We start from the raw sequence: 12,481 nt of genomic DNA, 5'->3' as shown, positions 1-12,481 counted from the left end.
CCACTAACCTTAGGCTATTCCACTCCATGTCAGTGTCAAGTTTCTTGTCATCGTTTGCCGATAAGGCACAGAGTGCCATCAATCAGACCCCTCTCGCTGGCCATATCCCCGGCACCACCGCCGACCAACCATCTGCCAATCAATCCGCAGCTCAGGGCGGCCATCGTTCAGTGACTTTGGAGGCACTGCAGCATCAATTTCGCACAATTGGACAACAATATACCACCACCACACCAGTGCAAAGAATCATCACATCTGAAAAGGGTGTTGCAATCGATTGCGATGCCCTTGCTAGGGATGCGAAGGTGCAAAGCAAGGAATTGTACACATGGGGTCAGACACAGCCAGAAGATCTTAAGGATGGTAGGCCACCTCTTCCCCAATAACGGGATTTGAGCTAATGAGAGGTTTGACATTTAGTAACGGACAGATTGGCGTACTTGAACTTTGTTCAGGGATCTCTTGCATCATCTGTTGCGATCAAGCTCAACAATGCACGAGCGCCGTTCAAAGCTCTTCGCGATGCCGAGGCTGTCCTTGGTCCAAAGCGCAACTTCCGTGCTGGATTGCGCACCCAGATTTCTCGTATGGAGCATAATCTGGAGAAGGGCATGGAGCAGAAGCTTTCTGAACTAAAACAGACACTCGCCAAGGCTGAACATGTCGACGAGCCCCTCGAAAAGGAACATGAGATCTTGAAGCGAAAGGCAGTTCGTGAGAGCGAATCGCAAAAGTGGGACGCTATACGCGAGGTAAATTACTTTGTGCTGCTATGAAGGTGTCCTGACACAATTTTTTGCAGTTTGGAGAAAAACTAGTCATATTATCACAGGCTTCCAAGCCCATTATTGCCGCCTTGCCACCAATTCCGCCTTCACCTTCAAGTCCTTATACAGGAACTCAGGAAACAGCCACTGCTCGCGCTGCGCTTCAGAACGCACTGGATAATTATACTCCCGGGAGTACATACTTTGCCACACACCCCGGTGCAAATCTTTCACGGGCTAACACCCAATCATTTGGGGAGAGTCACGCTTCGGAACTGGACAGTCTTGCATCCAACCCTGAAGCAAACGCTGGTCATCCAGGTGTGCCCATCACACCTCCACCTCAAGACGCAGAAAAGTTCGGAGACGCGTCGCACTCTCCTCCTCCTATTGACCCGAGGACACTCAATCTATCTCCTGCACCAATTCCGGAGGATCACTCGCTTCCTCCCATCGCAATCCCGGTAGATGCACCTACGGTGGCTGAAACTGGTGTTCCCGTACTTGCGAGTGCATCTGGTCCAGGCCCTGCTAGCGGCTCTCTTCGTGACATACGCCGTGCCTCAGATGCTGCGGGACCACGCAGTGGTGGTCTCCCGGGAAACTCACCATTTGATGATCTATATGGACAGCCACACGAGACCGCAGCAGAAGAGAAGAGTCGCCTTGAGCGCGAGGAACGCGAGCGGGTATCCGCAGCGGGGACATCCTCTACTTCTGAACATGAGTCTGCCGAGGAGGAGAAGAAAAGACTTGAACGGGAAGAGAGAGAACGTGTTCTTGCTAGCGCTGGCACTGACAGCGGAAATGTACGCAGCGAGGTCAAAGATGGTGATGAGCTTCCCCCATACCAGGACATTGAATAAGTAGGGTCTGATATTATTTATCGTCAATATCTCAATTACTTTGTGGATTTTTTTCGTATGCATTTACAAGTTGTACCATTCTTATGCAATGTATTGATTCCATTCATATACCCAAAGTTCGCCAAGATCAATGGAGATTGGAAGCTTCTAATCTGCAGGGAAGAGATAACTTTTTGAGATAATCAGTGATTATCTGGTGGTCTGTAACCTTAACCCTAATAAACCCCAAAGGTGTACTACGCACGGTCCTCCTCAAGTTGTTACTCTCCAACTACTCCAACATTACCTTGAAGATGGACACTACGGATCTCGAGACATATCAAGTTCAGCTCTCCCAGGTCGAGCTCGCACTCCAAACAGATACTGAAAATGCCGAACTCCTCTCCCTCCGTTCGGAACTACAAGAACTTATCTCTCTCACCCAACAGTCGCTTGCCCAAGCCGCTTCCTCATCACGTACAGATTCTGTCCGTAAAACAGCAAACTCAACACCTTCACACACATGGACTGCAGGAAGCGACTGTCTTGCCAAATACTCAGGTGATGGCAATTGGTATCCTGCACGCATTACCAGCGTCGGTGGCTCCGCAGAGAACCCTGTATACAGCATCATGTTCAAAGGCTACAATACGACGGAATTGATAAAAGGGTCAGAAATCAAGGCACTACCAGCAAATCATCAGGAGAAAGTATCAGCGCCGAGCAAAAGAAAGCTAACCAAAGCAGAGGACGAGGAGAGGGATCGGAAGAAGAAGCGCAACGAGAAAAAACTGGAGGTCAAAGCTGCAAAAGCCAAGGAGCAACTCGCAAAACAGGCGACGTGGCAGAAGTTTGCTAAGAAGTCTGAGAAGAAGGGCGTCCATATTGCCGGTGTGGCAGGCACCAGCATCTTCAAGACGCCCGACAACCCATTAGGCCGTGGTGCGTATCGTTTCAGTTGGTTTGAACGCAGACTTCTTGATTTCTGATAACGGCCTTGTAGTCGGCGTTACCGGCAGCGGAAAAGGAATGACGGAAGTGGCGATTCGAGGCAAGCATAAATTTGCTCCAACCGACGAACCAAATGCGTAGATGGCGCAGTCAGGGTCCTCTCCTCCATAAGTAAGTATGTATCGTACTCATCGCCTCGGAAGCGAGGGGTGTCATGATTCGTGTGATGCTAATTGTCCGTCAACAGCTCGAACTTGACGTCGTCTTATCAAACTATACTAGATGCCCGTTGATGATTCTGTGTTTCCCGTCAATAGCAGGTTTCGCGGGCAGAGACTGGTGTCAATGACGCTTGCAAGTATTGATACCGATAATCTATATGTGATGCATTTCCCCTCTTCTACTTGTTATCAGGATCTCATCGCCGCTTTTCTTCTTTCTCACCTTATTTATCAGAGACTTCGTTGCTGTCGGCACTTGCGAAGCCGATGTCCGTTGGTGTAATCGTACGTTTGTTATGCGTTATTTTGTGCAGAATACGCTTAGACTCACAACTGTGATGCGTGAAACGGTCCTTGATGGTGCATATGCAGAATGTTCGCATAGTGCACCATATGGCGACAGCATGATGCGATACGCGAGAAGAATCTAGAAGAGGATGGTTGTCAATGGTGTATCTCGACGTTCATCTGACGATTACTTACTGATGAGTGGCTCGTATGAATGCCGTTCTTCATCGTCACCTTCAAATTGGAATGCGTATCGCAAACAGCAATCGGTGGGCCATTAATATTTTAATTCTTAGTGCACAAAGAAGTTGGAGTGATCTGTGCAGATTGCGTTTTGATTTGAACGATCTGGGTGAGCTGTGCTTCTTTGCCGCCTTCCACTTTAAATTGAACCATGTTCGCTTCTCGTGATTGTGCGTGACACCGTCGCTGGCATGTACCTGACCACCTGCGTCGAAGATGTGATACGGCGCTTAAACCAGTATCAAGTAAGTATTTTGCGAGGTGGCAGCGCAAATTGATTTTGCCGATATTACTAGCAAACCAACGACTTTCGTATCAAAACAATCTGTTATTTTATTCGGTTGGGCGCTTCTATCTGCGAAGTTGGACAAACACAAAAGGTCCCGTTCAGTTTTCAAGGGGGTAGCACCACCCATTCGAACGGTGGTGGGGAACTATGTCAACTTGTATGCCAGTTAGGATCAAATTATGGTTGATTCCTCAAATTTTGAGTACTGCGCGCGGTTCTGTTGCCAGAGGATCTCTCAGCTGGAAAGTCAGAAAGTCCGGTCGAGATAAGCGGACACTGGCTCAATATACACGATTAATGGTCACAACGGCTGGTTATGGGAGTTCTCGAGAGCGCACCGCTTGACGCATTTGCCAATTTTAGAAATGATGAGACCAAAGTTGTTTACGACGTAAAAGCGGGTGCCCTGCTGACAACTCGAAGGTGGATGAAATCTGGTCCGAGTCTGTCGATATGAAGGTTGCTGTCAGACTCATCTTCCACGGAAATGAGCCCTTGGAGAGAAGGCCGCTCGCTGGACAATGTACGCAGTACTATCTCTTGATGCCGTTAGCGATTGCTCAACGCTCGCTGAGGCTCGTTGACTTGAATGTGATGTTGAATTTTGTTCCTCGAGTATGCGTGGTCGATGTTTCACATCTGAAATGGTGACGAAGGTCGGTGGTCTTCAGCGGCTTTATAAATGATGAGATTTTCAGATCACGATACCACGGCTTCTTGATCGCATGTGTTAATATGGGACGTGCATTCGTCTTTTACATAGCGCTTGTCGTCCCCTTTCTCCGACGGGCTGGGTGTCCAGGGCTTGACCAGGTGTGGCGTTGACCGGGGACTTGGTTGCTGATTGATTGGTGTCTAGTCCGAGGGGAGGAGGACAGGACGAGTTAGGTATTCTGGACGACTATAATCCGAGTGATTGATGCTCCCCGACGGTCCTTCTGGCGATTAATTGTTGACGGGGTACATGGATTCGGAAGTAGGAAGGGAAGGGAAGGTGAGCGTGCATTCTGTGCCTTGCTTCGGATGATTGGCATATACGTGTAACCATGAACGCAGTTCAGAACCGCAGCAGCTTGCAGACGTAGGTAATGGAGGAGCCATACGCGCTTGCGATATCGCTTGAGCTGACCGAGGAACGCCACTTGTCAAGCGTATGCTACCAGTCCCATAAACGGAAATGGTCCCCCAAGTACTATGAAATTCAATCTGTCGGTTCGCCTTCGGCCGCCTTCTGTTAGATTCGCAGGTGCATTGCGACTTTGGGAACGCGTTACTTGGACAGTTCTACTGCTCAACGATGAATGTCTGGAACTGAGTGAATGTGGTGGGGGATGTCTTTCTAGAACTGAGTATGACCCCCCAGTCGAACGGTCCAAAGAACACCTCGAGTATTGGTGCCGGCCCCTGACCATGGCGAAGCATGCGCGCCAGATTGATTAAAGACGCCTGATCAATAGCTCTCCGTACGATTCTGGGTAGCTGGAAATCGTTCTGGATGTCATTAATTAGGTAGACTTTGGTATGTAGGAGCGACATCTGGGGGCCCAGTTGTTGGGCGTGTGGGTAGTAAGTTACCAGAGCCGAGAAGTCGGGCCATATTGCTCGTTAGAGGCATGGTCACTCGTCTTGTATCGGCCCGGGTAAAGTGTGGTACCATGTTCTGTAGCACGACTTGTCATTAATCAGCTCCATGAGGCGCAACTGCCGGTATCGGAGACCTGCTCATCATAACAGTTGCTCACATTTCCTCAGACGACTTAAAGTTGCCCGCAATGCTATCTAAATACATACACAAACTGTAACCACTTGGACGATGAAATACAAAAGAAATCAATGCGACGGAGAACAGGCAGAATGAACGGGAACCATTACTAGTATCCTGAAGGCAGAACGGACCGTTATCTTAGTCGGAGGTGAGCTGACGTTGGTCAACACCGCTCAACGATATACCGGTTCCTAAAAATACGCGATCGCCATCTCTAGTAGTAGCACCGATATTCGCGGAGTCAGATGGGTAGCTGCTAGTCGTCTGATCGATGACATCAACAGAATGTCGTCTCATGGGAAATCCTGCCCCATGCGCCGCCATTACTTCACCGGAGAGATCCAAAAACTGCGGAGTGATCGTAAGTGCTCCACAGAGGAATGGAAGGAGCGGTTCACTTACCACCTGCTCCTCTTCCAGCGTATTTTCATGAAGGCGGCGGTTTGTGTTTTGCATGTGCACGAGCAATGTTCTGATGCTGCGAGAGCTCAGACCCCGATAGGTAGAAACGCGCTCGAGGTCAAGCGGAGCTGTATTGACGAGACGCAGTTGCTCGTGCAAATACAACACATAATGTTCGAGACACTCCAGATAGTGGCGTTTTTTCTCGTGTGACGAAATAGTGTCGCTGGAAAATATCGGTCAAGGTCTGGAGGTGAATTCGTTGAAACAAAACAACTTACGGATCGGTAGGAATAAAACCTATCTCTTCGGCAACGGCACGTTGTCGTGCCTTGCGTTGACTTTCTGTCTTACTCGTGTTAGGTGCAGCGGAGGTAGGAGGCTCAGTGCTACGTTCACTGCTCTGAGACTGCTCGCGCTGTGTCTGGTGAGACAAGGACGAGGAGGCTGAGAGAGGGGTGGGTATTTGAACAGACGGTGTTGAAAGGTCTGTAAGAAGTTCCGAGGGGGTTGGGAAAAGAAGTTGGGGGGCATTTGCATAATAATCGAGGATATCGGCATTGGACTGCGGGGGTGCTTGATTTAAAGAAGGGGGGTATGGGACGTGGTGGTCATAGTACGTTTGCTCCACGTATGGTGGTGTGATTTGACGAGAAAAGTTTGGCACATGAGGTGGGCCGTAGGGGACTGGGACTGGAGTATGCAAATGCATCTCTGGCGTGTCTGAGTAGTCGTAAGACGGGTAAGAATAATTCAAGGGGATCGATGGATCTTCATGCAAGCTGTAGGGGTCACGTCTAGCGGTAGTGTTGTTGTAGTCTGCAAGATGCAAGCTAGTGTGGTCAGTAAATTGTTGATGGTATTGAGGATCAAAGTCAGTAGTGGGATACATGATTGCTGGGGTTCGAAATGTGCAAAGGGGGAGGCTAAATAGAGAGAAATAATATTAAGATGACATGTGGTATATAATTGATTAGATTCGTTAAATGGAAACTAGGTGCCGAGGTGAAATTGGGAAATGAATGTTGGCCGATGAGAGGCAAGGTTCAGGGCAAGACTCTGTTATGGATACTCGCAGATCATTAGCCGTAATACCGCAAGAGTTGTTTGTGACAAAGGCTAATTCAGTTGAATGATCAACGTGAGATGTCAGCCTCAAATCGTACTTGTCCGAGGGTTAACCGTGAGAATATAAGACGGGTACTCGCGGACTTGAATTTAGATTGTCGCGGTCGTCTTCCACCTCTTAAGCGCCGCGGGCCCGGATCGTGGCGCCAGAAGCCTATCCCGGACAAACTGCGGCTGAATCCTACCACGACGGAGAAGTAGTAACAAGATTGGCGATCTTAATTTAAACCAGTTCGGCCACTCCAATGTTATATATATATATAATATTTACTCTCTCAATATTCCCTTCATTCCAATGAATTCTACAATCTCCATCTACCCCATGTCCACCTCATACCACGACTCACCACACCCTTACCATTACTCCCCATATCTCTTTCCACAACAGAAAGATCACTCTTCCTTCATAAAGTCTAGACTATCCGAGAGCCCCGTATCTACAGACCAATCTTCTGATACCTCCTCCGTCGAACACCCATCTCGTGATAATTCACATAGAGCATCTCGTTTCACTATCGCACACCCATACGCACGCCTTTACGCAAAGAAGGACGGTTCCAAGCGACGAAAAATATGGAACCATGTCCTTGAGAAACAACTCTTTTCTCCTCAGGAATTGTCCGTCCTTCATTCATTCACTTCAACTCGTTCACCCATTAATTTCGCTTTCAGGTCAACAATGGGCGCACCACACAGGCGCACCATTTACATCGCCTCTCTCGAGGCGCACATCGATCGGTTACACAACCAGCTGCTCGGGATCGGCCTTTACCCAATCCCATTTCAACGCCTCGAGCCATACCGGGGCCTCAATTCAAAGACGGCCAAGGTAATAATTCAATTTATATTTATATTTTAATCCAACCGCTCATTTTATTTTTACAAAGAGTATGGTAGCTGGATTACAGCACGATGCTACCCACACAAAGCTCAAGTTGCTAGAACTGGAACGTTCGGTACATTTTTCGTTTATTCACCTCCAAAATCACATATTAAACTAGCTTTATCGTAGAATAATAATCTGCACAAGCTGCTCGGCACCCAGGCAACTTCAACTTCCTCCATTTCTCTTGAAGCAGATGTACGCCGTCACTCTATGGATTCACCCGGAATGGCCTTAAATGCAAGGACCGCCATCAATTCCACAGGCCCGATGATCATGGATTCCCTTGCCTATTCGGCAAGATCATAGTCCCCTATTTCGCTGCATTCCAGGGTTCCACTCGCCATGTGGTCATTCATGAAACCAACTTATGTATTTCTTTAATCGCTTGTTCATCGCACTTGTATCGTACATAATCGAACCACGGCATTCCCTATTACTTATGCTACTGCTTACGAGGCCACCAGTATATAATAGACCTCCCATCTGCAAGGTTCAACAACGTGTACACTAGATATATTGTTCCCAAATGTGACTACCTCGGGAAACGCCTATAATGTCTCATCGCCTTCTTGTTCTTTCACCTCGATGTCTTTCGTAATCGGCAGCCGCTGCTGGTCCGTAGTTATCGGCAATTAATGCTTCAGATTGAACCCTCAGCCTAATGGTGCACGGGTACATCACAACCGTCTTCGCGGCCCCGGCGCTGCCTTCATTTTAGCTCGTTTGAAATTCATGTCCATGTGGGCTCCCATGAATTCAATCACATGTCAACCGCCCCAGACTTTCGATGGTGACTGCGTGCTACAAACGTTTCCAAGGACGTACAAAGGACACTCGTCATTAATCATTCCCAAAGTTCCGACGATCACTACTAACTCCTTAAAACAGTATCGCCGCCCTCGTGTTACTGCCATAGGGGGGTGAGGAGAACTTTGTTCCATTATCAGCTACGACGATCCAGAATTTCGAAAGTGAACAACCCTTGTAGTAATGTGTTAGGAACCCGAACAGCTTTGGATCATCCGTTTCAACTCGTAATTCGACATAGGGTCTTCAACCCCGAATGACAATCAATCTGATTTTCTTTACTCCCATATTCCGCTTTTGTCAAGTTTGACCCGCGTGTCCTGCTTGGCTTTGCTTCCTTGCGGCCGTCCGGCTCTCTGTGCACCACGTTTTGTGTGATACTTTTTTTGCTGGCGCGAACGCTTGGCGAGGTCAGATGCGACTCTCTCCCGAAAAGCAGCATCCTGTAGGCTCAGAGAAGCAGCCATCTTTGCCAAGCTATCAGGCGAAGGCGAGCGGGAGCGTGGCGGTGATCTTGACAACCGAGACATGCGGCTGTTGGGCCGGGAAATTGGGTCCGGGGAGTTGACCGTATCAGTGCTTGGCCCAGGTTGTGAACACGATGGCACTTTGGTGCTTAGAGGGGTTTGCATGCCTTCATGTTCTTGCATCTCCGATTCACTGTGCCCATCACCGGTTTCAACCTGGACGTTGTCATCGTGGCTGTCCAGAACGTCGTCAGCTTCGCCCTCGTCACTTTCTTCCTCTTCCTCCTCTTCTTCCTCTTCATCGGAGCTGTTTTCATCTGCGTCATCCTGAAGTTCATTTGCTCGGACAACTTCCATATACTACAGCGTTATTCATAAGGGCTCGAAAGGTGTTAGGTGCAAGGGTCCTCACCTCCTCTAAAGTGTTTTGGTCCTTCTTCGCAAAACCGCTAGCTGCAACCATTACATCCAATCGGAAACCATCATTTTCACCATTTGATTCGGCTTTGACAGTCTTGAATCTGGGGTACAACGCACTTTCGTACTTGAAACGTCGGCGGAAAAAGGTACGTATACATTCCACATCGCGATTGAAGTACCTTGATGAACACATTAGGCTGTGTCAAATAAGGTCGAGTACGGCGATTGCGCACCATTCAGCATTTTCGTGTGACGTGCTGACCATCTGCGGAAAATCAATGACTATCGGTTCGCCACTCTCTCGTCGAATCAGGATATTGAATTCGTTATAATCGCCATGAATAAGCCCCGCCCGCGCAAATCGTACAATGATATCCATTAACGTCGAGTATAACTTGCCCGGCGAGGGAACGTCAGCAATCTGTCGTCTGAGTCTATTATGAGAAACAAAGAGAGTGCCGATGCAAGCGTGCGCTTACAGCGGATATGCATCGATTGCTTCCATAAGGATGCAATGTCTGGCCTGATCAACAGGCCGGGGGACCGGAAAATCATGTTCGTGAAGGATCTGCGGTCATTCCGTCAGCGCCACGCTCTCAGTAGATTAGATTGCATCACAAGTCCTGCAGCTAACTGACTTTCATAAAAGCCCATTCTTTCTGCGCCGCTAATCGCGACATATACATCCACGACGCCGACTTGCGCTTTCCCATATAATCTCTTTTTTCCTTGATGGCACGAAATGAAATACGGCCTAGCCTAATTCCATGAGTGCAAAGTTCATGTAACCTAGTAGCCTCGTCACCAGCTTACCTGTGTAGTTTAAGGACCAATTGATTACCCTCCGCATCTGCAACTATGTACACATCTGTGCCGTGTGATCAGTCATTCCATAGGTGAATATATTGAGAATCGCTAAAGCGAACCCACCAGCCTCCTTCCCGACACCAATCTGGTTTCCAACAGAGTACATCGAGTCTCGCTTGGATAATGCACGCATAGCCAGATAATCATATCCGCCATACGTTAATCTATATCCATCATCTATCACCGAAAGTCAGGCTTACAAGGAAGAATAGACAAAAGGGCATGTACTAACACTTCGAGTTCTGCACTTTGGCGACTAAATTGCGTTTCGCCAAACTCCCGATCAGCTTGTTAACGCCCCCATTTCGAAGGCCGGAGATTTGTACGATGAGGGGAGTTGGGACAACTTCGTGGTTCTTCGATCCAATTTCCACCTGCGTTCGAGTGTTTTGAGATACGGCCATCATCAGTTTGACGAAGGACCCCCTTACTTACTGAAGTTAGTATCCGAAATTCATCCGAGGTGATGTATCGCAGATCTGTTGCGTCTAGCTTCATATTTTGCTTGTTCTGCTGCTAGCCGCGAGTATGGCACAAAGTGAAGTGAGTGAGACTCGGTACGCGAGCTGCGACTGCGATGTAGAACGAACTTGCAATCAAAAATCTCCGCAAACTAATATTGCCAAATTGGAAATTACCAACCAATTACGACGTAAGTTAACCTTTCATCAACTAAATTATTCTTGGTTACGAGTTGGTGCGTGAAGACTACTCGCGGTGTGTTTTCGGTGTTGATATCATTATCAGACCGCGACCGTTCAATAACTCAGTGGCCTCGCACAGAATGCGGTCTAGTGCAGTAAATAGAGCCAACAAGGTTTTCCGCGTCTTGTTTGACAGAAAACCTCACTCGAACCATAGCTTAGGCGACTTCAGCACAGCTCGAAGCCTGCATCTCGACATCTAGAGAGTTGAATGGCACCAGGTATGTCTTATGCGGTTTGTCTTGTAAATTGCGACATGTTTGTTCACATAACCATACGATTAGATTGCATTTCGCCGTGAAGACTTCTTCAGAGCTGTCCGACGTTGAATCCGAGCGAATATGGAACATTTTCGAGTCCAATATGCACCTGTTGTGAGCTCATGCTATGCTTCATCTTCAAGTATCTCATCATTTACCCCGCTCAGCTACACGACATCTTCATTTGGCTGGGATCCTCGTTCAAAGAAAGAAGAGATGTTTCACCCACACGCTCGGCTCGTCTTATGTGAGCGACGCGATGATACGCCCTCAGGTAGTGAATCAATTCCGTCAGAATCTCGGATAGTCGCATATACTATCTTCCGCTTTGAACGTGAAGCCAAACAAGATGTGGTGTATTGGTGGGTACAATGCTGCAGGTTGGAGGCTCCTAGCTCATTGATCCATGGAAGTTATGAACTCCAAGTGACCGAAGAATCTCGAGGACTCGGGGTTGGAAAGCTCTTGATGGGCTCTCTGTTCGACATTGGCTCACGATGGAGGATGAAGAATGTCATGTTGACCGTCTTTAAAGGTAAGCTCCGATACACAGCTTCAACTTGCCCTATCCTCATAAATAGTAGCCAATGATGCTGCGTCTGCTTTCTATAAATCTTTGGGGTGTGTTCACTTCATTTACATCCCTTGCACCTCATTGACCAATGAATTTAGCTTTGATCTCGATCCTAGTTCACCTGGATATGTGGAGGGTGACTGGCAAGATGAGGAACTAGACTGCGACTACGTCATTTTGTCCAAATCTATACCGTGATGATTGATAATATCACTCTTAATTATAGGAACTACTCATGTTATAGATCCAAGGACGGAACTTGGTTCTGCGGAAGCAATTCGCGTAACCCTCATGTGTGAACTCGCACCTCAAGCCGTCTTGTTATGCACTCCGCCGCTACATAGCGGGCACATCGCGCTAGGTGCGAATACCCCTACCCGCCACATGTGGCACGAGTGCCACTACAGATAGGTGGCTGGGTTTGGTACACAGTACTACTGTGCTTCTGGTGACGGGTCACTCTCTACGCAGCTAGCGCTGACCTTCCGAATCCTATCTCGATTTTCACTTTTGGTTGTAGAATGGTTTACGGCCAGCATATGCGACAACTTTCGGCGGCTTGCAACTTCTTGCCACTCATCCCAACGTATGAAGGTG

General features: G+C 48.1%; 6 protein-coding genes across 6 annotated transcripts; 4 read left to right on the top strand and 2 right to left on the bottom strand.

Moving 5' to 3' along the window:
* Nucleotides 1-26: 26 nt before the first annotated feature.
* Nucleotides 27-1,633, top strand: HD556DRAFT_1430057 (Eisosome component PIL1-domain-containing protein; the record flags this gene model as incomplete). Its single annotated transcript, XM_041304869.1, has 3 exons — nucleotides 27-363; nucleotides 421-752; nucleotides 803-1,633. 3 exons carry the CDS (start codon nucleotides 27-29, stop codon nucleotides 1,631-1,633), a joined length of 1,500 nt encoding a protein of 499 aa, XP_041165025.1.
* Nucleotides 1,634-1,817: 184 nt separating this feature from the next.
* On the top strand, nucleotides 1,818-3,021 carry HD556DRAFT_889176 (uncharacterized protein). Its single transcript, XM_041311946.1, has 4 exons — nucleotides 1,818-2,554; nucleotides 2,616-2,734; nucleotides 2,811-2,940; nucleotides 3,008-3,021. The coding sequence occupies exons 1-2, from the start codon at nucleotides 1,927-1,929 to the stop codon at nucleotides 2,702-2,704; spliced, it is 717 nt and encodes a 238-aa protein (XP_041165024.1). The 5' UTR covers nucleotides 1,818-1,926; the 3' UTR covers nucleotides 2,705-2,734; nucleotides 2,811-2,940; nucleotides 3,008-3,021.
* A 2,663-nt stretch (nucleotides 3,022-5,684) lies between these two features.
* Nucleotides 5,685-6,339, bottom strand: HD556DRAFT_1198327 (uncharacterized protein; the record flags this gene model as incomplete). The annotated part of the gene is made up of 3 exons (XM_041296324.1): nucleotides 5,685-5,717; nucleotides 5,772-5,997; nucleotides 6,053-6,339. Coding segments are annotated over 3 exons (546 nt in total), but the record flags the coding sequence as incomplete, so codon positions are not given.
* An 882-nt stretch (nucleotides 6,340-7,221) lies between these two features.
* HD556DRAFT_1304630 (uncharacterized protein) lies at nucleotides 7,222-8,091 on the top strand (the record flags this gene model as incomplete). The annotated part of the gene is made up of 4 exons (XM_041299692.1): nucleotides 7,222-7,517; nucleotides 7,572-7,728; nucleotides 7,787-7,855; nucleotides 7,912-8,091. The coding sequence occupies 4 exons, from the start codon at nucleotides 7,222-7,224 to the stop codon at nucleotides 8,089-8,091; spliced, it is 702 nt and encodes a 233-aa protein (XP_041165022.1).
* A 330-nt stretch (nucleotides 8,092-8,421) lies between these two features.
* On the bottom strand, nucleotides 8,422-10,954 carry HD556DRAFT_1338311 (RIO1 family-domain-containing protein). The gene is made up of 10 exons (XM_041301984.1): nucleotides 10,782-10,954; nucleotides 10,579-10,720; nucleotides 10,410-10,523; nucleotides 10,293-10,347; nucleotides 10,118-10,238; nucleotides 9,959-10,047; nucleotides 9,713-9,907; nucleotides 9,472-9,658; nucleotides 8,766-9,419; nucleotides 8,422-8,715 (listed from the first exon to the last, which is right to left on the bottom strand). The coding sequence occupies exons 1-9, from the start codon at nucleotides 10,842-10,844 to the stop codon at nucleotides 8,871-8,873; spliced, it is 1,515 nt and encodes a 504-aa protein (XP_041165021.1). The 5' UTR covers nucleotides 10,845-10,954; the 3' UTR covers nucleotides 8,422-8,715; nucleotides 8,766-8,870.
* A 326-nt stretch (nucleotides 10,955-11,280) lies between these two features.
* HD556DRAFT_1438574 (acyl-CoA N-acyltransferase) lies at nucleotides 11,281-12,082 on the top strand (the record flags this gene model as incomplete). Its single annotated transcript, XM_041305858.1, has 6 exons — nucleotides 11,281-11,285; nucleotides 11,335-11,424; nucleotides 11,478-11,672; nucleotides 11,724-11,845; nucleotides 11,895-11,931; nucleotides 11,983-12,082. The coding sequence occupies 6 exons, from the start codon at nucleotides 11,281-11,283 to the stop codon at nucleotides 12,080-12,082; spliced, it is 549 nt and encodes a 182-aa protein (XP_041165020.1).
* Between the last annotated feature and the right edge of the window lie 399 nt (nucleotides 12,083-12,481).

Source organism: Suillus plorans (genome assembly GCF_016647745.1).
Source record: "Suillus plorans strain S12 chromosome Unknown HD556scaffold_7, whole genome shotgun sequence".
NCBI classification, from domain to species: domain Eukaryota; kingdom Fungi; phylum Basidiomycota; class Agaricomycetes; order Boletales; family Suillaceae; genus Suillus; species Suillus plorans.
The sequence above is the reverse complement of the archived record's forward strand: the minus strand, read 5'-3'. Positions and strand labels throughout refer to the sequence as shown.

Excerpts from the sequence above, each read along its gene's own strand:
- HD556DRAFT_889176 (XM_041311946.1), top strand. The coding sequence starts at position 1,927 with ATGGACACTACGGATCTCGAGACATATCAAGTTCAGCTCTCCCAGGTC. Across the intron at positions 2,555-2,615 it reads CGACAACCCATTAGGCCGTG|TCGGCGTTACCGGCAGCGGA; the intron begins GTGCGTATCGTT and ends ACGGCCTTGTAG.
- HD556DRAFT_1338311 (XM_041301984.1), bottom strand. The coding sequence starts at position 10,844 with ATGAAGCTAGACGCAACAGATCTGCGATACATCACCTCGGATGAATTT. Across the intron at positions 10,721-10,781 it reads AATTTCGGATACTAACTTCA|GTGGAAATTGGATCGAAGAA; the intron begins GTAAGTAAGGGG and ends ACTCGAACGCAG. Across the intron at positions 9,659-9,712 it reads TCACACGAAAATGCTGAATG|GTACTTCAATCGCGATGTGG; the intron begins GTGCGCAATCGC and ends GTGTTCATCAAG.